This window comes from Anomaloglossus baeobatrachus, chromosome 5 (genome assembly GCF_048569485.1).
Source record: "Anomaloglossus baeobatrachus isolate aAnoBae1 chromosome 5, aAnoBae1.hap1, whole genome shotgun sequence".
NCBI classification, from domain to species: domain Eukaryota; kingdom Metazoa; phylum Chordata; class Amphibia; order Anura; family Aromobatidae; genus Anomaloglossus; species Anomaloglossus baeobatrachus.
In genome coordinates, this window is record NC_134357.1 from 270953920 (window position 1) to 270978130 (window position 24211).

General features: G+C 42.4%; 1 protein-coding gene across 1 annotated transcript in view; it reads left to right on the forward strand.

Moving 5' to 3' along the window:
- Positions 1-24211, forward strand: part of LOC142312734 (uncharacterized) — a 154827-nt gene that overhangs the window by 21008 nt on the left and 109608 nt on the right. Inside the window, exons 7-11 of the mRNA XM_075351721.1 lie at positions 4724-5864; positions 8605-8664; positions 9461-9480; positions 13918-13929; positions 21906-21985. Of these exons, the coding sequence (XP_075207836.1) occupies positions 4724-5864; positions 8605-8664; positions 9461-9480; positions 13918-13929; positions 21906-21985 (1313 nt within the window). The remainder of the gene's footprint in view (positions 1-4723; positions 5865-8604; positions 8665-9460; positions 9481-13917; positions 13930-21905; positions 21986-24211) is intronic.

Sequence of the window (24211 nt, forward strand, 5' to 3'; positions counted from 1 at the left end):
ACCCGCCCCCTTAGAAAGGAGGCAGATCGCCGGCCAGAGCGACGTCACAGGGCAGGTAAGCCGTGTGACGGGGTTGCACGATTTTGTGCGCGATGGGCAGCGATATGCCCGTGTCACACAAACGATGGGGGCGGGTACAATCTCTTGCGATCTCGGTACCGATATCGCAGCGTGTAAAGTGCCCTTTAGACCAAGAATAAACTCTGCTTCAAGGGATAAGTTCATTCTTATTACCAGTCTCAGAAGCTGCAAGTCCACAAGAAAAGGTAACAGCCCTAATAAATGATGCACCGACATCTAGTAGCAGTCACATCTCAACATAAACCGTCCAGGCCTTTATGGACGAATTGCTGCAACAAAGCCACTACTGAGGACTGCAAACAAGAAAATGAAGATTGATTCAGCCACGCGACACAAGGACTGGACATGAGATCAGTGGAGATCTGCACTTTGGTATGAGTCAAAATAAATCTTTCCCATTTTAGATCAATCAGGAACCAAAATTATTTATATTTGTCAAATGCCAGAATAATAAAATTATTATTAATTATTATTAATGAAATAGGAAATTATTTAATGCATTTTTATTACTTTCTGCAAAATCCAAAATTTACATACATTTCATTAGTATTTGGTACCATTGCCCCAACCATGAGGATTTGCAATGTGGAGTAAAGGCAGTGCCATACAGGGAATAAGATCCTGATCCCAGGCATACCTGTTATAGAAAGATCTTATACTTGGTTGCAGAAATATCTTTAATCAAAGTTGCCGAAATGCACTGCACTTTGATTGACAGGTGCAACATGGACAAGTCTTTGTGGCTGGGGTCCTCGCTGTAAAGTCCTCCTTCAGCGTTCTCCTGGCTTGCCCCCTTTTCTTTATTTCAATATCGCTTTGTGCCACCATTGCTATTGGTGTTGGTGCGTGCGCATTGTGACAGTAATTCTATCTTCATTAAGAGAAACCGATAAATGGCCGGTATAATAAGGCTAAAGGCCACTTTACACGCTGCGACATCGGTAGCGATCGCCCCCGCCCCCGTCGTTTGTGCGTCACGGGCAAATCGCTGCCCGTGACGAACAATATCGGAGGTACGCTTCACAATTACTTACATGCCTAGCGATGTCGCTGTGGCCGGCGAACAACCTTTTTTCTAAGGGGGTGGTTCGTGCGGCGTCACAGCGACGTCACGCGGCAGGCAACCAATAGAAGCGGAGGGGCGGAGAGCAGCCGAAGGAAAGACACACCCACCTCGTTGCCGGAGGACGCAGGTACGCTGTTGTTAGTCGTTCCCGGGGTATCACACGTAGCGATGTGTGCAGCCTCAGGAACGACGAACAGCCTGCGTACCAAACGAGCAATGACATTTTGAAAATGAACGGCGTGTCAACGATCAACGATGTGGTGAGTATTTTTGATCGTTAACGGTCGCTCATAAGTGTCACACGCAACGACGTCGCTAACGATGCCGAATGTACGTCACGTAATCTGTGATCCTAGCGATATCTCATTAGCGATGTCATTGCGTGTAAAGCGGCCTTAACTCTTTATCAGAAAACCTACAATTATGCTATTAGAATTTGCAGCCAAAAAAATATATAAAATATGTCAAATTTTAAAATAAACATAAACAACAAGAAAGAGGATAAGCTAATAAAATTCCTCCTCAGCCCATTCACAGTAAACACATAAGCGCTAAAGAAATTTGTAATAGGCAAAACAATATGAAAATACACAACTATAAGAACCCGTGTCACTAAGATTTCATAATACAATTGAATTCCCAAAACCAACCACTAGGGGTCACATTGGTATAAGAAAAGAATGAATGAAAATTTTCATTTCAGCTATTTTACCAAATAGCACAGAAATACAGTATATAGCCACACATTGAACAATATATATGGCACTTCAAAAACTATTTACTGCATACCTTACAATATATATATATATATATATATACACATATATATATTTAAAAATCAACCAGTGCATCTTGAAAAAAGTAATACACAACAGAGTGATATATAATAAATATAAATAGAGAGTGTCATAATGTGAACAGTCTCCGTGGAATAAATAGATATTGCACAGCCCAAAAAGAAAAATACATATTCACAAAGGCCCATTCCTCCTGACAGAACTGGTGTAACTGAGCCATGTTTGTAGGTCGCCTTGCTCGCACCGGCCTTTTTCAGCTCTGCCCATAAATTTTCAATAGGATTGAGATCAGGGCTTTGTGATGACCACTCCAAAACATTGACTTTGTTACCCTTAAGCCATTTTTTAACCAGTTTGACAGTATGCTTTAGGTCATTGTCCTTTTGGAAGACCCATTTCTTCCCAAGCTTTAAGTTCCTGGCTGATGTCTTGAGATGTTGCTTCAGTATTGCCACATAATCTTCTTTCCTCATGATGCCATCTATTTTGTGAAGTGCACCAGTCCATCCTGCAGCAAAACAACCCTACAACTATGATGCTGCCACCCCCATGTTTAACAGTTGGGGCAATGTTCTTAAGGCTGCTTTACACGCAGCAACATCGTTAGCGATGTTGCTCGTGAAAGCACGTGCCCCTGTCGTTTGTGTGTCACGCACAATATCGCTAGGCCCCATCACACGGACTTATCTTTTTAGCGACGTCGCTGTGGCCGGCGAACTGCCTCTTTTCTAAGGGGGTGGTTCGTGCGGCGTCACAGCGACGTCACACGGCAGGAGTCCAATAGAAGCGGAGGGGCGGAGACCAGCTGCATTATCGACACACCCACCTCGTTGCCGGAGGACGCAGGTAAGCTGTTGGTCGTTGTTCCCGGGGTGTCACACGTAGCGATGTGTGCTGCCTCAGGAACGATGAACAACCTACATCCACAACGACCAACGAGATTTTGAAAATGAACGACGTTTTTCCTCCAAACGTAATGATGATCATTATGGCCAAACAGTTTAATTTTAGTTTCATCAGACCACAGGACATGTCTCCAAAAATTAAGGTGAATATTTGGAAATATATTTCTGTAACTACTTGCCATGAAAAGAATTTGTAATATGTCTTTGAAATGAAGATAAAAAGACATTTCACAATTGAAGCATCAGTGTCCGTGAGAGATTGACATTTTGTGGTTTGGTGCTGGACTTGAGGGTTTCCAGAGAAGATGATGACTTATCAACACAGCCAGAAGAAAGTTTGGAATATATCTTTACTAAGATTAGTGCTACGTCAGATGACATTGACTCCACAATCACTCAACCTCAACCAAGTTGAGATGCTTTGGTATGCGTTGCACATCACAGTGAAGATAAAGCAGCCAACAAGTGCTCAGCCCCTTCAGGAACGCCTTTAAGACCTTTGGAAAGCCATTCCGGAGAGAATGCCAAGGGTGTGTAAAGCTCTCATCAGATTAAAAGGGGGGACTTTGAGGAATCTAAGATTTAACACATTCTGGTTTGTTTCACACAGTTTTCTGTACTTCTTGTTTTAATGTATGTGCCTTTCTGGTTTTGCTGCTTTCAGTCTGAATGTACAATGTGCACATTCCAATAAGAACAAGAAAACTATTCTGATTCCATATTTGGGCTGTATGGGGGCTCTTTAGACTGTTTGTATGAACCAATACTCACACCACGACCATGTCAACTCAGCCGCAGAAGTATATATGAAGATTCCAGGAGAGGTTTAGTCTCAGGCTGATATTCTTGTATTATTTACATAGTAACAGCAGCTAAAAAGTTGATTCTTAACCAGAGAAATACAAAGCTTGAACATTTTACAATGAACCTATTGGAGAAAATCTCTGGCACTGCCTTATGCTGCTTATATGGTTGACTCAGCTGCACTTGTGTCAAACAGGATATAGCGGTACTGTGCTTGTGAAGTCTTAAGTAAATTCCAAAAGTAGAGAATCAAGCAGCACTCACCAGCCTTAAACTGTCCTTTTACTCAATCCTGTTAAAACATGGTGGGAGTAGGTGGGAGAGAGTGGAATGTGTGGACAATGGTCCTTCGGATGGATCGATGGATAGATGGATATAAGGGATGGATTATATACTTCAGACTACAGGAAGACAGACAGGACAAACTTCAAAAAGAAAACCTGATTGTATAGCAGCAATAATACAATCATAGTACAATAGTGTATACTTCCCAAGTTGTGGGACATAAGAAAAACTATTCCATGAATAAGTGTCCATTTGACCAGTAGTGTAAATACAAGAATGTTATCTTCTTAATACTACCTATTAGAGGATTGACCAGAGTTTATGTTATCCTGGAGTACACAAATAAAAGTAATACTCAATTATGGAGATGAACAGATCACGTCATGCAACCTTAGTCTACGGTCCAGGTCAGTGCTCTCTGGCTGTGAACAGGAGCTTTGCAAGTTTCGCGAGCGCCCAGCTTCCCAAGGAGGCGTTAGATTCATTGCTCTGGTGTAACCTTATCTGTGTGCAGTTCCTGTCCACAGCCGGAGAGCACTCACCTGGACCGTGGATCGGGGTTGTGAGAATTTATCCACTCATGTCTACTTAGTCTGTTATACCTTTGGAATACTCAGTATAGATGGATCAACTGTGCTGACAAGGGTAGGATAAGGTAATTATTACACATACCTGTAAATAAGTGACTACCATGTAGCTCCATGTCTTTGACATTCACTTTGAACTATGTCTATTATCTGGTTTGCAAAAACTAAAAGTTTAATCAAATCTATTTTTTTATATAGCAGAAAATTCTAGTACGAATTTTGAAGAAAACAGCTGTGTAACTCCAAGTTATAAAGAAGGGAAAGATATCATGCAACATTCGCCAGTAGAAAATCTCATCCATAATGTACACTTGGACCTTCACACTACAGAACTGTTCTCTAATCTTGAAGAACATGCTCCTGACCAATCACAGGTTGTTCCAAGCACAGGTCAGACAGTGGGGAAAATGTTTCAATGTGATGAATGTGGAAAACAGTTTGCAAAAAATGCAAATCTTCACAAACATAGGAAAATTCACACAGGGAAGAAGCCATACCCCTGTTCAGAATGTGGAAAATATTTTACACGTAAATCAGGTCTCACTCAACATAAAATGATTCACACAGGCCAGAAGCCATTTACGTGTTTGGATTGTGGGAAATGTTTTAATCAGAAATCATTCCTATTAACACATAAAACAACTCACACAGGAGAGAAACCGTTTGCATGTTCTGAATGTGGGAAATGTTTTACCCAAAAACCTCATCTTGTTCAACACCAAAGAACTCACACAGGGGAAAAACCATTTTCTTGTCCTGAATGTCAAAAATGTTTTTCTAGTAAAGCCAGAGTCAAGGATCATCAGAGAACTCATACAGGGGAAAAGCCTTACTCATGTTCTGAATGTGGGAAAAGTTTTGCTCAGAAAACATCTTTTGTTGAACATCAGAGGATTCACACAGGGGAAAAGCCATTCTTGTGTACAGAATGTGGGACATGTTTTATTACTAAAGCCAAACTAAAGGATCATCAAAGAAGTCACACAGGGGAGCAACCATTTTCATGTTCTGAATGTGGAAAATGTTTTAAACAGAAATCCTATCTTGTTAACCATCAAAAAATTCACTCTGAAAACAAACCATATTCATGTTCTGAATGTGGAAAATGTTTTATCAAGAAATCTATACTTGATTATCATCGTAGAGTTCACTCAGGTGAGAGGCCATTTTCATGTTTGGAATGTAAGAGATTTTTCACCCAGAAATCAGATCTTGCAAGGCATCTGAAAATCCACACAGGGGAGAAGCCGTTTTCATGTTCTGAATGTGGAAAATGTTTTACTCAAAAATCAACTCTTGCTAGCCATCAGAAACTTCACTCTTGTTCGAAATCATATTTGTTTATAGCATAGGAAATATTTAATAAAAAAAATCAGATGGACAGAGCCTGTTTTTCATGCTCATTCAATCAAAACGTTTTAGCAACTATTGATAATTTAAATACATCGGGTTCACTCAAGTAAAACAGCCAATAAAGAAAATCTATTTTGGGAGGAAAGTTTCCTAAATCTGAAAACTCCTAAAATGTTTTCACCTGAGGTAACCTGTGCTTGTAATTCATTGTCAAAAGAAATGAGAAAAAATATTGTTGTCCATCAAAGTTACGGGGACCCAAATTTTCTTTTTCAAAATCAACCATACGACACTTGAAACAAGTGATATAGAGAATCATGGGCACCTGAACTATTAAAAAGTATACTTTTTACTTTTTTAGCAACAAGACCCTAAGGTTCTTGTTCAGATGGTCATAATATGTGTTATGTCTAAGCCCTACCACTTACAAGGGGATGAACAAATCAGGAGAAATGTTAAACCTGCAAAAGACAGGTCCCTTTTCAGACTAGGATAAGCCCTAAAATTGATCCTGATTTTTTCCCTGCCTGACTGCGGAGGTTTGGCACCCAAAGCTATTGTAATGGCGCCCCCACTCAACATTGGCTGTCCCTGAGTGTCCTTAACTGTACCCTCAACTGTTAAAGTGTAGCACAAAACAAGAACCATGTCACACTGTACTAAGGGAGACGCTGAAGCTACAAGCAGTGTAGCTTCAGAGTGCAGTTAGCAGGCAAACCACCAAAGGGCAGTATAGTAGTCAGTAAACCAGGTCAGCAGCAGGAGATCTCGTCAGTGGCACAGGGAAAATCAAATCGTGGTGAGGTGATAGCCAAGGGTCGTAAGCCAGGAAGTCACGTATGCAACAGAGGGGACAGACTGAGCCGAATTTACGAACAAGGATACAGGTCAGATGCCGGGAAGTCCAAGTACAAACAAGAGAGGACAAACAGGTCGGGACCGGGATAAGACAGACAGGGAAGGGTACACAGTAGACAGGAGCGAGTAGTCAGGGACCGGGACAGACGGACGAATGAGGAGAGTACAGGTCAGAACAAGGTAGCTGGGAGGCAAGACAGATCAGGTAACTCACCAGAGCCAGTAATACACACTGCAGAGCATAAACTATCACTGGCACTGAACCAGAGGTGCAGCACCAGGATATAGTGTCCCGGAAACCGGAGTGAGGCAGGGAGGAGTTAACCCCTCACATGACCAGGCCGAAGCTGGGTGAAATAATCAAACCACAGCAGCCGATACAGACCTGGATCACGACAAACCATAAAAGAAGTGCTTACAAGGAGAGGATGAGATACAGGGCTAACAATGTGTTCACATATCCATACCGGGAAAATGGAGGAAAAAACGAAAAAATCCAAACCACTTACGGAATACGTGAAAAAAAAAAAAACAGATCCTAAACGTAACAGAACGGATACATTTCTGGGATGTGAAACTCACACCGGGAGGGAAGGGGGAAAAAAAGCAATAGAGGTAACTCGGCAAGACAATCCTTAACTGAAGAGCTTGAACTGCAAACATCCTTCTATTATAGAATATAGCCAGCAATGAAAGCAAGTGCATGTTTATTATAAATAGCCCCTCCCAAGATGTGATAAGGCAAAAACAGCGAGGAAGTGAAAATTCCTAAATTTAAAAGGAAAGCAAAAAAAAGGAAAGACAAGAACTATCAGCAGTATGACACAGACAAAATAGGCTGTGATCCAATAAAGAGGAAAACCGACCACTCAACCAGAGGTCACCGAATCGATAACTACATACGTCCTTGCAGTTATTTGCAGACATTGTCCCCAGTACCACTCCCTTACTGATGTAGACATGAGCAACGCAAGATGACCCTATCAATAAGCCAAGACAGACCATGGCATTAGGAAAAGCAGATGAGTTCCTGTAATTAATGACTATAATTACACTCCATGCCCTGATTTATTTCTTTTTTCCACCTCTTTTCTGTTCTTTTTTTTTTTTTTTTTCCTTGTCACATGAATTTCTAGTGTGCATTTGGCTTAGTAATGTTGCCATTGCATTGTACTTTATTTTGATTCAATATGCCCAATATCTATACATGTTGATTCATAAAGTCCAGTTTGAATGTCTGAAATTTTTAGTCACCCATTGCTGCGTTATAGTATGTATGTTTGTGTTGATTTTGTGTTAATAAAGTATTTGTTCATTATAACATTCTGGACTTTTTTCTGAATGCCCTTTAATAAATTGACAACTGGGTGTCAACCTTGTTAAAAGCCCATGTCCTTACACACTGACTAATCATTTATGATTCTATTAACAAGTGGAATAGTAACAGACAGTTATCAGCTATTGCTTGGGTTATGCAGACTTTGTGACTCCACAGAGCAATAGGTACAGGGATACCACAATACCACACTACAATATTCCAGTACAGGTAATAGTGAAGCCTCTATAACTGTATACATGATATACAGTATATGAATGAAAAATCAAAGAAAAAAAAACTACTAAAACTGTTAGCAGTGGATACCACTCTCACCAGAAACATGTTGGCTAACGTAAAAAAAAAAAGTCAATTATTCACATAAACCTACATGGGTATCAAAAAGTGCTTCCCTGTCTCTGCTAAAGAAAAGCTTCCCCAGAGCACCACCATGTTTGACGGTAGAGATGGTGTTTTCACAGTGATGTGCAGTGTTTAACTCTTTTTTGGCTTGGAAGATAAAATACTCCTTTCATTTTTCCCATTTAACAAGATTTGAAGGGACAACTGATCCTCAAGACATAATTGATATGGATTTGGTGGCAGATCGAGAGTACTGAGTTCATGGTGGGTCAGGCGCCATTTACATTATCTCCTCAAATAGAAGGGTTGTGGTCCTGAGGATGACTCCTAGGTTGATTCGGGGAGTCTTCATGCTGATCACCTGGTGAGCGAATTCCATAAGCAACATTAGATGTTGGGGACTGCTGAGGGTCCAGTGGCCCCTCGTAGAAGGGGGGACACTATCATGCTTTGGTATTCTGAGTCAATCCAGTGACTCTTGCTCTGTAGTCTGTTTCCTTCCCTGCTGAGCCACAGTCTGGTCAGTCTCCATCCAAATACTGATGGTTCTTTTACCTTTTACTTCTTCCTTTTGGTTTGTGTTCAGTCAGATGTTCTTATTTGCTTATTTTGTCTTTGTGCTATCACATTCCGAGTGGGGCTATATACTCTCCTTTCACTAGCCTTCTTCTCTGGCTATATTTCCATGTGGATTTCTGCTAAAGAGTTCCAGCCCTGCAGCTACGGGATTTTGCTTTTAAGCAGAGACCAGTCTTGTGTTTGTCCTGTGTATTTGTCGTTTGCCTTCCTTACCCCTTTTTTTCTGTTAGGTTTGTAGGGTGTTACCCTTGCTTGCATTTATTATTTCCCCTTATTCCACGTGTGCATGTGCTTTATGTTTGATCACCTTGGGCACCCCTAAACCCCTGCTCAATTTCTCTATTTGGTTAGTTGTGCATAGCGGCCCTCCCTCTGGTTCCTCAGAAGGTGCGAGAAACCGCTTGATAGCCTGTCAGGGAGACAGGTGCGAACTGTGTTTTTTAGTTGTTTGTCTACGCACATTGTAGTCTGTACAGAAACCAGCAGGGTACGGGTGTGGCTGCAGTGGTGTAGACTTTATTTCTCCCTTTACACGTTTATAAGTTTTGTATATTCATAACAAGTAGACTACGGCTTTAGTTGTGCAAGATATTTACTGCATAATATTGGATGTCTTAATCCCACTGGAGTCACTGAAATAATTAGAGCATTCCACATTAGGGCAAGCCACACATCTGCCACACGTTGAGAAGTTCCAACTGGGGCAAAAGTTACCCAAGAAACTAGTAGGTTCATTGGTATAATTACTTTTGACTAACCAGTCCCGTAAGTTTTTAGATCTGTGAATCGTGAAACTAGATGTTACGGTTCAGGGTTCCCCTAAACCTCGAACCACCCCGGTCCCTTCTTCGTCGCCTGCATTGGATTCAGACGACTTTGCAGCGCCACCTGTCCGTCGCTCTAGGCGGTTGGCTGAGAGACATCAGGTTTCTAGGGTCGTCAATCATCCTGAGCCTAAGTTCCCATTTAGAGCTACTGCTCATGCACGGGTTCCCGCTGCCACTACAGGCTCTAAGTGCGGGATTCCCATTACCGCTCATGCACGTGATGTCAAAAATGACGCGGCGCCCGCTGATTGGCAGTCGCGGGCGTCACCGATGATGCGTTGGCCATCGGTGACGTCAGCGGTGATCTGGCGGCCGCTGATTGGTCGTCATGATATCAGCAGTGACGTGGCGGCGTTAATCAATGTTCGTTTTGGACCTGTGCAAATGAAGATGGTAAGACAGATTTATTCTTCGGGTCAGTATGGTCACAGTGATGCCAGATTTATGTAGCTTTTTTAGGCTTTGCTACTTTTACACACTAAAATATATACGGTATTTTAAAAAAAATAATTTGTTTTTGCATCACCATATTCTGAGAGCTGTAAATTTTTCCTTTTGTTTCTGAATGAGCCATATTAGGACTTTTCTTTTTGCAGGATGGTTTGGTGTTTTCATTTCTATCATTTTTTTCTTTTAACACTAGAAGTCCCAGAAATTTCGAGCTCCCTCCTGAAGTCCCGAAAGAGGGTCAAATGACCCTTAGTCCAAACTGAATAGAACTAACTAGAAACTAAATGGCTAAACTCAATGGAAAACAACAACCTCCTGTGGTGCGACAGTAATGGCCTTAATTATAGAACAAAAGACGGTGATTATAGGATGTTAGCTAAAATCCTTCAGGTCATTCGACCCGTCTCTGGTTCCAAAGGTAGAAATCTTAAATGACCCCTCTCTGGGACTTCTAATGTTAAAAAAAAAATTACTTTGATCGCTTTTTTTTCACTTTTTTGTGTCAGTATAATGAAAAAATTCCATTTTTGGCATGCCTTTTTTTTTCCTTTTTTATAGTTTTCGCCATACGGAATAATTATTGTGACATTTTTATAGATTGGGTCATTCCAGACACGGCAATACCAATTATAAATTTGTTCCTCTTGGTTTATTTCTATTTGGTTTTATTGTCTAAACCGCTGCCAACAAAAATGAGTATATCCCCAAGTGAAAATGGCCAAATTGTATTCAATTAGCCATATAAAAGGATGGGCTAGGATATAAGAAGATCGCCAACACCCTGAAACTGAGCTGCAGCACGGTGGTGCACACCGCACTATACACTTTCCACTTCACAGTATTCATATGTCAGGGGTAATGTGGGAACGGAGGGGCTGGGCATATGACTGACAGCCAATGAGTGGGTAGTGTGTAGTTATGGGCGAACCCAAACTGTAAAGTTCGGGGTCCATACTGGACACCAAGTCTTCGTGCACGGACCCTGAACACGGATGTTTCAGGGAAGTCTGTGTTACTATTTGAGTTTCGCCACCTGGATAATGATAGAAATTGAAAAAAAAAGCAGTACCATTATACTTTCTAGCCTTCCCCGCGGCTGCAAAACTGCTTCCGGTTCCGATCATTAGCTCTCATACATATTCACTCCTTCCTCCACCCACTGTCAGTCCTGGCGTCTGTGATTGGTTGCAGTCAGCCCGCACCCCCACCTTGTGTGATAGCATCTGTGATTGGTTGGAATCACACACGCTGTCTGCGTCCCTATAGTGGAGTAAAACTAAACTAATTTAAAAAATGGCGCAGGGTCCCCACATATTGTCATACACAGTGAAGATAAAGCAGATAGTACAGGCTGCAGCCCCCAGTCGTGCGCTTATCTTTGCTGTGTATCAAAATGAAAGGGCTTTTTTAAAAGAATTAAAAAAAAAACCTGTGCAGTCCCTCCCAATTTCATACCCAGCTATGATAAAGTCGACAGCTGGGGGCTGGTATTCTTAGGTTGGGGTGGCCCATGGTTGTTGGACCCCTCCAAGCTAAACATATCAGCCCAGAGCCGCTACAAAATTGTTGCATCCATTAGATGCGACAATTTCAGCACTTTACTCGGCTCATCCCAGTTGCCCTGATGGGGAGGGGGGGTAATATAAGGGATTAATGACAGCCACAGCTACCAAAAAAGCCCTAGGTTAGTAATGGGTAGGGGGTCTATGAGAGTCTCCACCACTAATCCTGTAAGTGAAAAGTAATAAACACAAACACCAAAAAATCCTTTATTTCAAATTAAAAAAACAAAACATCTTTCTCCAATTTATTAACCCCCCCCCCATCCCCCAAACACCCAGGACCAACGTAATCCACACAAGGGCCTACAATGCTCCCGGCTCTGCTACATACTGAAGTCGCAGTAAGTGGGCACATTAGAGAACATGACCGGCCGCAAGCGGCTTCAGGCAGACACTGAATGAACTGCAGCTGTGTTTACCTGTGGTCACAGCTTGAGGTTCCCACAGTACGGTACCCCATCTGTGACCTCAGGTAAACGCACCTCAGGTGACCTCATTTAACTCAGTGCCCTCACCTCAGGAAAACTCATTCAGTTCAATTAGACCTGCATCTCCTGGCAAAAAAACACATATTTTGCCAAAAGATGCAGATTTGGTGCTGGAATTAATATAAAAAATTCATGCACCAACTTTGAATCTTCTAGCAATTGCGTTTTGATGCGATTATGTGCAGAAGATGCAGATTTCGTGCAGGAATTTGTAGAAATTCCAACACCAAATCTACATCTTTTGGCAAAAAAAGATGCAGTTTTCTGTCAGGAGATGCAAATCTCATTCAACACAATGAGTTCACCTCAGGTGAGTTTACCTGCGGTCAAAAGGTGGGGTACCATGGGAACCTCCAGCTGTGACCACAGGTAAACTCAGCGACATCATCGCTCACAGGTGCACCTCAGTGTCTGCCGGAAGTCGCAGCGGGCAGTCATGTTCTCTAATGTGCCCACGTGCTGAGACTTCAGTGCGGTTTTCTGCCAGGAGACATTTCTGCACCAAATCTGTATCTCCTGGCAGAAAACCGCTTGTTTTGTTTTTTTGCCACGAGATACAGATTTGGTGCTGAAATTTATACACCAAGTACCTGCATCAAATCTGCATCTTCTGGCAAAAAAACGCATCAAAACTGCATCGCGTTTCCCAGAGAATGCAGATTTAGTGCAGGAATTTGGTGTATAAATTTCAGCACCAAATCTGCATCTCCTGGCAGAAAAGCAGTATAAGTGAGGTCTTCTGCTAGGAGATGCAGATTTGGTGCTGGAATTTATACACCAAACTTCCTGGCAAAAAAAAAAACGCATCGTGTTTTGATGCTTTTTTTGGGGGGGGGGGCAGAAGTTGCAGATTTGTTGCAGCAATGTGGTGCATAAATCTCAGCCCCAAATCTCATCTGTCTAGTAACTTTATGCTGTGTACTAATCACACAGACTCAGTGACCGCACCACACCGGCCATCACTGCTCCACACTGTCCGCTCTCTCCGCGTCCGCACTGCAGTGCACAAGCGCCTCACAGAGCCCCGCCCCTTAATGTCACATGACTACACCACAAGTCTTCACAGATCCGGCCCCTCTTGTCACCGTTCACGTGACAAGGACGTCACAACAGGTCCTGCCCTCAGTATCCCCTGCACAGTTCTGGCCTCTGCCTGTCACTGACCACGTGACGGTGACGTCACCACAGGTCCTGCGCTCAGTGTCCCCTCCACCGTTCCGGCCTCTTCCTGTCACGGATCACGTGACGATGACGTCACCACAGGTCCTGCGCTCTGTCCCCTCCACAGTTCCGGCCTGGTCCTGTCACTGATCACGTGACGGTGACGTCACCACAGGTCCTGCGCTCAGTCTCCCCTCCACCGTTCCGGCCTCTTCCTGTCACTGATCACGTGACGGTGACGTCACCACAGGTCCTGCGCTCTGTGTCCCCTCCACCGTTCCGGCCTCTCCTGTCACGGATCACGTGACGGTGACGTCACCACAGGTCCTGCGCTCAGTGTCCCCTCCACAGTTACGGTTTTTTCCTGTCACTGATCACGTGATGGTTACGTCACTACAGGTCCTGCTGCCACCAGAATTGAGCTGCTACTTTTGAGGAGCGGTACCGGGTACGTATGACTTGTAGGCACTGGTATCGTGTAGTGCATATTGTAAAGCTCTTTCTATTGCTATATGACCCCCGGAAGTCTTCACATGTACTTGTGGTTGTCATGGAGCTAGTCATCAACTATAAAACTTGTCTCAATGCCTCTCACCCAAAACTATAACAGTTTCCAGTGACCAGAAGCTTTATTATTGCCGCCATCGCCTTCTCCAAACCAGATGCCTCAGATGTTATAGATCCAGCCCTGGCCCTTATTTTTAAAGGGTTTGTCCAGTTTGGACAGTATAAAAGTCCCTGTCATGACTTGGACACATTTGTGACTGTGGCACGGCTGCAGGTATGACTAGAGATGAGCCAACTTGCTTGAAAAAGTTCACAAATTCCTAAACACTTCTCAAAATCGGTAAAATACGGCCTTTGTTGGGTAAGTGTTCGCGTTTGCACTAATGCTTTTCTTGTACTTTATTATGACTGTGGCTAGGATAGCGGTGCTGTGTGATGAGGGGAGCGGATTACTTACCAGCCTTCACGTGCGCGGCTGTCACACTGCATCCGGGTCACCTCATTACATCTCATACATATTCACTGCTTGACCCGCCCACGGACTGAGATGGTATCTGTGATTGGTTGCAGTCAGACTTCTGGCATCTCTGATTGGTTACTGTCTTGGACCCCTAACGAAGTGTAAAAATAAATAAAAACTTGAAGTAGGGTTTCCTGTATATTGATACCTAGCGCAGATAAAGCATGCGGCTAAAGGCTGTAGTCCCCTGTACTTATTTAGGGTCCCCAAGTGGCTTTTTAAAAATTATTTAAATAAATAATTTAAAAAAAAAACGACATGCGGTCCCTCCAATTTTGATATGGCTCCCCAGCCTAAAAATAGCAGCCCATAGCCGCCTAAATTTGTTGCATCTGTTAGATGCGACAATTCCGGCTCTTTACCCAGCTCATCCCGTTTTCCCTGAATCAGGGTAATATAAGGGATTATTGACAGCTCACAGCTTCCACCAATAAGGCAACCACTCGTAACATACCATTTCATGGAGGAATGGTTGCTGGTATTAGACATGCACGCAGATGAAATTTGCATTAGGGCGCCAGTCAGACAGGTACGTATTGTGCACAGTGTCTGGCTTGCAGCCTATTGATGATGCCCATGTAGAGCCTGCTACATCACGCTAGTGCATTTGCGATTTGACCTTTTGTTGGCTATTTGCTGTTTCTAGTGAGTTTTTCTTTTAATTTTATGTCAGATGAAGTGAATTCACAGCATTTCTGATTTTAGTTGGAGATTGCAACTTCTATAGCCTGAATATAATCCCATGAGTGGCTGCAATAAAATACCTTAACAGGCCTTCATTATTCTGGAACTATGGATAAAAAAAGCTTTTTCTGCTGACATCTGCTTGTGATGATATGTTAATAATCGATTAAAAAGGGAGATTATGTCATTCCATAGAGGTTGAAACCCCGGACAGCTCCACAAAATGTGCAGCATTGTACCAGGAGCCGAGGAGCCCCTCCAAGGAGCCATTATATAGAGCTTGACCGGTGTTCTATACCATCTGGACAGTATCTTGTAGCTTAGTTCTTTATGTTTACAGGATACTGACAGTTTTTGGCCCATAGCTCAACTGGTATCTTCCCTCTGCCAGAGGCTCATAAAATGAGGAAAAAAAAATGACGTGGGGTCCCCCCATTTTTGAAACCCAGTAAAGGTAAAGCAGACAACTGTGAGCTGATATTATTAGGCTGGGAATTTCAGTGGTTATTGGGCCCTTCCCAGCCTAAAAATACCAGCCTGCAGCCACTCTAGAAGTAACACATCATATGAAATGTGCCAATTCTGGCGCTTTGCCTCAGCTCTTCCTGGTGCATGGTGCTTTGACAATCGAGGTAATGGTTTTGTGGGGTTTGTGTCAGCTATGTAATGTCCAAAATCGCAGCCAGCATCAAGCCCTTGTGTTAGTAATGGAGATGTGTCTATCATACATCCCCATTACTAACCCAGTAAGTAAAAAAAAACCACAAAAATACTACTATATTTCTGGGCTCATGCACTTATCTCCACATGTAACCGCATTCAATTGGTGCCAAGACTGATTACACTGATTGCTATGGGCAGGCCTCGTACTAGCTACAGAGAAGGTTTTAGTGTACAATAATGTATATAAATACAATTAGCAGCTGCATAGTAAAATAAACTTCAGTGGCAGCTGCAGTACGCATATTATAATCGTATGTACTGATAATAAGACACCTACCTGCAAGAATTGCCATAAGGAGATTTTTTTTGAACAATATACAGTGTTAGATATACACACAGCTAGCGAGTGTACAGCTCAAAAAACCTCAGTAACCGCTACAGTGCATGGAAGATCGAATGATATATTTTCCTGTGTATACAGTGGGTACGGAAAGTATTCAGACCCCTTTACATTTTTCACTCTTTCATTGCAGCCATTTCCTACATTCAAAAAAGTTCATTTTTTTCTCAGTAATGTACACTCTGCACCCCATCTTGATAGAAAAAAACAGAAATGTAGACATTTTTGCAAATTTATTAAACAAGAAAAACTGAAATATCACATGGTCATAAGTATTCAAACCCTTTGCTCAGTAGTGAGTAGAAGCGCCCTTTTGAGCCATGAGTCTTCTTGAGAATGATGTAACAAGTTTTTCACACCTGGATTTAGGGATCCTCTACCATTCTTCCTTGCAGATCCTCTCCAGTTCCATCAGGTTGGATGGTGAACGTTGGTGGACAGCCATTTTCAGGTCTCTCCAGAGATGCTCAATTGGGTTTAGGTCAGGGCTCTGGCTGAACCAGTCAAGAATAGTCACAGAGTTGTTCTGAAACCACTTCTCTATTATTTTAGCTGTGTGCTTAGGGTCATTGTCTTGTTGGAAGATGAACCTTTGACCAAGTCTGAGGTCCAGAACACTCTGAAAGATGTTTTCTTCCAGGATATCTCTATACGTGGCCGCATTCATTTTTCCTTCAATTGCAACCAGTCGTCCTGACCCTGCAGCTGAAAAACACCCCCATAGCATGATACTACCACCACCATTTTTCACTTTTTCCCGAATTCACAAATTTAATTAAAAAAACAAACCACGAAGCTCCGATGTTGTCGAGGGAATCCGATGTAGTCCACAAATGGAAACCTGAAAAACAAAAGAGAGAAATAAAAGCAAGAGACTGTCCCTCGTTCACCAATTTATTAGAAAGAAAAGTTCCCACGGAGTTCCGACATAATCCAGCGCTTCCCGGTCGTTCCTTGATTATGTTGATCAAAGGCCATGGAGCCTCATTCTGATGCTTTATATGCTATGAACAGCACCCACTCCGGACTCCCGCTGCGCTCAGCAACACCCGGGGACTAGAATAAGTGGTGACTCCAGTAACATCACCACTCATGAGATGTTCCGAGTGTCGCTGCATCTGTGTGACCCGGTGATACTGATGAGTGGTGAACGTCACCACTCTTCGTAGTCACCGGGTGTCACAGAGCGCAGCGTGAGCCGGAAGTGGTTATTGCGCAAAGCATTTGTAGCGTCAGAACGAAGCCCCATAGTCTTTCATCAACGTAATCGAGAAGCTTCGTGGGAAGCGCTGGACTTCATCAGACTTGCGTATGAACTTTGCTTGCTAATAAATTGGTGAATGAGGCACAGTCTCTTGTCTTTTATTTTTTTTATGTTTTTCAGGTTGGAGTACGTCTGGGTTTTTTTTGTTTTTTTTTAATAAGTTGATGAACTAGGGAAAGAGTCTGGAAATGTTTTTGAAAATAAAGTGTTGGTGTTTTTTTACTTACTTTTCTTACCTCTCTATTACGAACATCAGGGCTTCATGTCAGCTGTGTTTTTGGACAGTTCACAGCTGACATCAACCCCAAAAATCTTTAGACTGAGTCCCAAAGCACCAGGGCAGTCGGAAAGAGCTGAGGCGAAGTGCCAGAATTGGCACATCTAATCTGATGCGCTACTTCTGGGGCAGTTGAGAGCTGGTATTTTTAGGCTGAGGAGGTCCATTAACCATGGATCTTCCCAGCCTGATAATATCAGCCTTCAGCTATCTGATTTATCTTTGCTGGTTATCAAAAAAAATAGTGGAATCCATTTTTTTCATTCATTCATTTATTTATTTGGCTAAATAGCTGTAAACTATATTATGGCTGAAAGTGTTGGCATCCTTGAAATGATTCCAGAAATTGAAGTATTTCTCCCAGAAAATTTCTGCATTCACACGTGTTTATTTTCTTTGTGTGTACTGGAACAACACAAGATTACATAGAATAAAAGGCAAATTGGACATAATTTAACACAAAGTTCCAAAAATGGGATGGACAAAATTGTTTGCACTCTTACCTTAATATATTGAACACTCTTTGGAATAAATAACTGCAATCAATCGCTTCCTATAACCTTCTACAAGCTTCTTACACCTCTCAAATGGAGTTTTGGACCACTCTTCTTGTGTAATCTGATCCAGATCTCATATAATTGAAGGCACCTTCTTCAAACAAGAATTGTAACATCTCTCCACAGGTGTTCAATGGGATTTAGGTCCGGACTCATTGCTGCCACTTCAGAACTCTCCAGTGCTTTGTTTCCATCCATATCTGAGGGCTTTTTGAAGTATAAATTTCAGTAAACAATAAGTAGTTGAAGTCCTGAGTTAATTAAAGCTTCTTTCTTTCTTTATTCCATAACTAGCTGTAGTATCCGAGCGCTGCCCGGGATAGTAACTGTCTCTCTCCCAGTGTCTGTCTGTGTGTCGCTGTCTGTCTGTCTCTCTGTCTGTGTCTTTCTTTGTCTGTCTGTTTCTATGTCTCTGTCTCTTTCTATCTCTCTGTCTGTATTTGTATTAGTCTATTTGTCTCCATCACTGTGTCTGTCTCTATCTCTGTGTCTCTCTATATGTGTGTCTGTCTGTCTCTTTCCAGGTCTGTCTCTTTCCAGGTCTGTCTCTTTCCAGGGCTGTCTCTTTCCAGGGCTGTCTCTTTCCAGGTCTGTCTCTTTCCAGGTCTGTCTCTTTCCAGGGCTGTCTCTTTCCAGGGCTGTCTCTTTCCAGGGCTAACTCTTTCCAGGGCTTTCTCTTTGCCCGGGCTTTCTCTTTGCCCGGGCTTTCTCTTTGCCCGGGCTTTCTCTTTGTCCGGCTGTCTCTTTCCAGGTCTGTTTCTTTGCCCGTCTGTCTCTTTGTCTCTTCATGTCTCTCTCTATCCGTCTCCCCACCGACATCATATTACCTCACACAAAAGCTTCTTACACTAACAGTTTATTTTGTTCCTATAGAAACCACTGACAGTTGCTATTAATAGCCTGTAGCTCCCACCTCCATTCAGTTTAATGGAGGCATGATTTTGGAGAGTAACTGAAAGCACGGGGTTACATTTTCCCGTCAAAACATAGTCTATGACGTTCCCTGAGTCACATGAGGTGTCTGTGCAAAAATTTTGTGATTGTAAATGCAACAGTGCGGATTCCTTTAGCGGACATACACACATACACATACATACATACACACATACATACAGTACAGACCAAAAGTTTGGACACACCTTCCCATTCAAAGAGCTTTCTTTATTTTCAGGACTCTGAAAATTGTAGATTCACATTGAAGGAATCAAAACTATGAATGAAAACGTGGAATGAAATACTTAAAGTGTGAAACAACTGAAAATATCTCTTATATTCTAGGTTCTAGCCACCTTTTGCTTTCATTACTACTTTGCACACTCTTGGCATTCTCTTGATGAGCTTCAAGAGGTACTCACCGGAAATGGTCTTCCAACAGTCTTGAAGGAGTTCCCAGAGATTCTTAGCACTTGTTGGCCCTTTTGCTTTCACTCTGCGGTCCAGCTCACCCCAAACCATCTCGATTGGGTTCAGGTCTGGTGACTGTGGAGGCCAGGTCATCTGGCGTAGCACCCCATCACTCTCCTTCTTAGTCAAATAGTCCTTACACAGCCTGGAGGTATGTTTGGGGTCATTGTCCTGTTGAACAATAAATGATGGTCCAACTAAACGCAAACCGGATGGAATAGCACGCCGCTGCAAGATGCTGTGGTAGCCATGCTGATTTAGTATGCCTTCAATTTTGAATAAATCCCCAACAGTGTCACCAGGAAAGCACCCCCACACCATCACACCTCCTCCTCCATGCTTCACGGTGGGAACCAGCCATGTAGAGTCCATCCGTTCACCTTTTCTACAAAGACACGGTGGTTGGATCCAAAGATCTCAAATTTGGACTCATCAGACCAAAGCACAGATTTCCACTGGTCTAATGTCCATTCCTTGTGTTCTTTAGCCCAAACAAGTCTCTTCTGCTTGTTTCCTGTCCTTAGCAGTGGTTTCCTAGCAGCTATTTTACCATGAAGGCCTGCTGCACAAAGTCTCCTTTTAACAGTTGTTCTAGAGATGTGTCTGCTGCTAGAACTTTGTGTGGCATTGGCCTGGTCTTTAATCTGAGCTGCTGGTAACCTGCGATTTCTGAGGTTGGTGACTCTGATAAACCTATCCTCTGCAGTAGAGGTAACTCTTGGTCTTCCTTTCCTGGTGCGGTCCTTATGTGAGCCAGTTTCTTTGTAGCGTTTGATGGTTTTTGCCACTGCACTTGGGGACACTTTCAAAGTTTTCCCAATTTTTCGGACTGACTGACCTTCATTTCTTAAAGTAATGATGGCCACTCGTTTTTCTTTACTTAGCTGCTTTTTTCTTGTCATAATACAAATTCTAACAGTCTATTCAGTAGTACTATCAGCTGTGTATCCAACAGACTTCTGCACAACTGATGGTCCCAACCCCATCTATGAGGCAAGAAATCCCACTTATTAATCCTGAGAGGGTAGACCTGTGAAGTGAAAACCATTTCTGGTGACTACCTCTTGAAGCTCATCAAGAGAATGCCAAGAGTGTGCAAAGCAGTAATCAAAGCAAAAGGTGGCTACTTTGAAGAACCTAGAATATAAAACATATTTTCAGTTGTTTCACACTTTTTTGTTAAGTATTTCATTCCAGATGTGTTAATTCATAGTTTTGATGCCTTCAATGTGAATCTTCAATTTTCAGAGTCATAAAAATAAAGAAAACTCTTTGAATGGGAAGGTGTGTCCAAACTTTTGGTCTGTACTGTACATTTTGTCAAACTACAGTCTAGCTTTTTTATGTCTCTGTGTCAGCAGTGGAGTCCTCCTGGGTCTCCTCCATAGCGTTTCTTTTCAGTCAAATGTTGACAGATAGTTCACAAAAGTTGACGTGATTCTGCGGCTCTACGGTGACATCACGTTGAAAAAGCAGCCGCTTCTCTTTTGCTCTGCTATGTTGATTGGGTGTGATCACAGATGTCATGCTGATTGTCTATCAGCATGACATCGGCGGTCATGCCCCATCAACATAGCAGACCCAATGAGGAAGAGCTGCTCTGTTGACATGAGGTCAAATGAACCGGCAGGATCTTGATCACTCTGAGACACCGAACAGGCAAGTAATTAGTAACTCCCTATATATCCATTCTTAGCCCCTTTAAGGACAATAAAAAGTAATCCAGGATAACCCCTTTACATGTGTGTACACCTTACATCTTTTTCAGTCGGATTTTGCCTGAAAAAAACGCGGCAAAAAATAAACATAATGCACAGAAATGTAAAAACGACAATGCTGTGCACATTTTCAGTGTTATTTTTTTAACTGCTTCAAGCTTCAAAAACCATGAAGGGGTTAAAAAAAATAGCATGTTCATTTTTACGTACCACTTTAATGGAAAATATGGAGAAAAATGTCAGGAAAAAGACCGCTGTACTAGGGTTACCCACAAAAACTCACTGTCATGTGAACATATCTCGAGAGAGGGGCTATATTTCACAAATGATGTCCTCAATATGACTTTAGATGAAGGAGGTTGCAGTACAAGAAATCTCCAACTGCCTTCTATGATTCTCATCTCAAATTCTCCTTTTTTAACTGATCCAGAAAGAATGAAGGATGAAAATACATTTAGGAAAAAGATGTTAGACTTGACCCTGGAGATCATCTACCTATTGACCGGAGAGGTGAGGAATTTCTCTAATCTTTATTAATATTTTTTTTTAAGTTTACACAAATTAAAAAAGTAAAATTTATGATTGATGATATCCTAAGTTCAAGAAAATAAGAATTGTACAAGGTAAAACAGGAAGGTAGACCACTAAGATGTAGGTCGATTAGATAAAGAAGTAAGGAACATTCCAAAGTCCAGAAAAAAAAAAATATAAAACAGACAAGGTGAAGAAAGTCTCACAAATTGAACCTGAAAATGTTTCAGATTGTATTGGGCACATACCCTTTATCGCTGAAAAACATGATTCAGACAAAATTCCCAACAGAAAATTCACTGTAATAAGGTAGAAGGGGCCATTTTGACTTTGTGAAAGGCCTGTGGTCCAGTGGTGTCCATCTTTTTACCTGTCTTTTTAGGCGTTCATAAAAGTGTGGTCTTCAACAATTTTTTGCACCTTTGAAAAGACGGACACCACTAAACAGAGGCCTCATTAGTGAAAGGATCCATCGCAGGTTTCACCTGAATCACGTATTTCTGAGATGTAGATGAAACCCCGATGTAAGCGCTCAGCATAGAGCACAAGACAAATGTGAACTGATCCAAAATGTTCTGTACCGAAATCGCCACCAAATAGCATTCAAGTCAACCGAACAAAAACACAAGTCCCCTCTCAGGTCCATCATAGGTTAACGGAAATATAGGCGGCTTCTGTTAATGTTAACAAAAAGGCTTTGGAAAAATGCTACAGCTCCCCTTCCCACACATCAAAAAAAGAAATCCAGCAAAATCTGTGCTCCCAAATCCAAATGCCTCTCTCCCTTCTGAGCCCCACAATGTGCCTAGACCATAGTTAGCATCCACATTTTTGGCATTATTGTAGTGAGGAGAGCCAACTTAATTTAAGTGGTGCACGTTTCCAGAAGCACAAGCTGGGCACAATGTACGGGCACTACAATGTACTGGGCACTGCAAGGACTTATTTGCAAATGTTAATTCTGTAACATTCACTGCATTTGACACGATGGGTATTTTTCCAGACATCCATTGACAAATTCACAGAGGAGTGTAATTTCCAAAATGTGATCACTTGAAGGAATTTCTTCTGTTCTGTCATTAATGAGCTCTGCAAATGGAGTCCGCTTACTTTTCTAGAAAAATCTGTGCTCCAAAAATCAAATGGCGCTCCTTCCCTCCCGAGCACTGCACCTTGCGGTGCGGCCAAACAGTACTGTGCAGTCACACGTTGGGTATTGTCACGTTCAGGAGAAATTGTGTAACACATTATGGGGCCTTTTGTACCTATTCCCCTTGTGAAAACTAGAAATCTGGGGTTGAAACAACATTTTAGCGGTAAAAATCGAATTATTTTTTGCCCCACCCAATACTTACAGCAAGATGGAATTGCAGCTGTATATTGCTCAGGCCAAAAAACTACTACTACTCCAGCAGGATACAGCTAAACCCCCACTAGGCGAAGGCATCACAAGTGCAGGGGAAGCCATTCACACTCACTTCTAAATATGGAGGGAGGTAATGGCTGGATGGTAAAACTGCAAACTGCACACTAGTGGCTTGCATAGAGCACTGTTCACACTAGCAGACGCACAGTCACAAACCCGCAGCCTATTAGGTGACGCCCATACTATTAGATCAGGCGGGCTGCCAAGCCGTACCCCCACTGCGCGCTACATAGGGACAGAAACTCTAATGGCAAGGCCGAACAAAAAAGGGGCCTGGCTGTATCCTGTACAAAAAAATATTAGGTTTTTTGTTAGCGTTATGGCCATAAGACGTATGCCTACAACCCTCGTCACGGGAACCTCATGCTTGTAGGTCCCTACACTATATATATTATCAAAAAGCAAAAAAGAAGGAATTTATACATATATACATATTTGGAAGTGAGTGTGAATGGCTCCCCCTGCACCTGTGATGCCTTCACCTAGTGGAGGTTTAGCTGTATCCTGCTGGAGTAGTAGTAGTTTTTTGGCCTGAGCAATATACAGCTGCAATTCCATCTTGCTGTAAGTAATGATATCCCCACCCAATAGTATAAAAATTTTGTGACACCCCTATAGTGGCAGTATGCACACTGCACCGCTGGATGAATTAATTGATGGATGCAGTTTGTAAAATAGGGTCACTTGTGGGGGATTTCTGCTGTTCTGGCACTTTAGGGGCTTTTGCCAATATGACATGGCATCCGCAAACCATTCCAACTAAATCTGCACTCCAATAT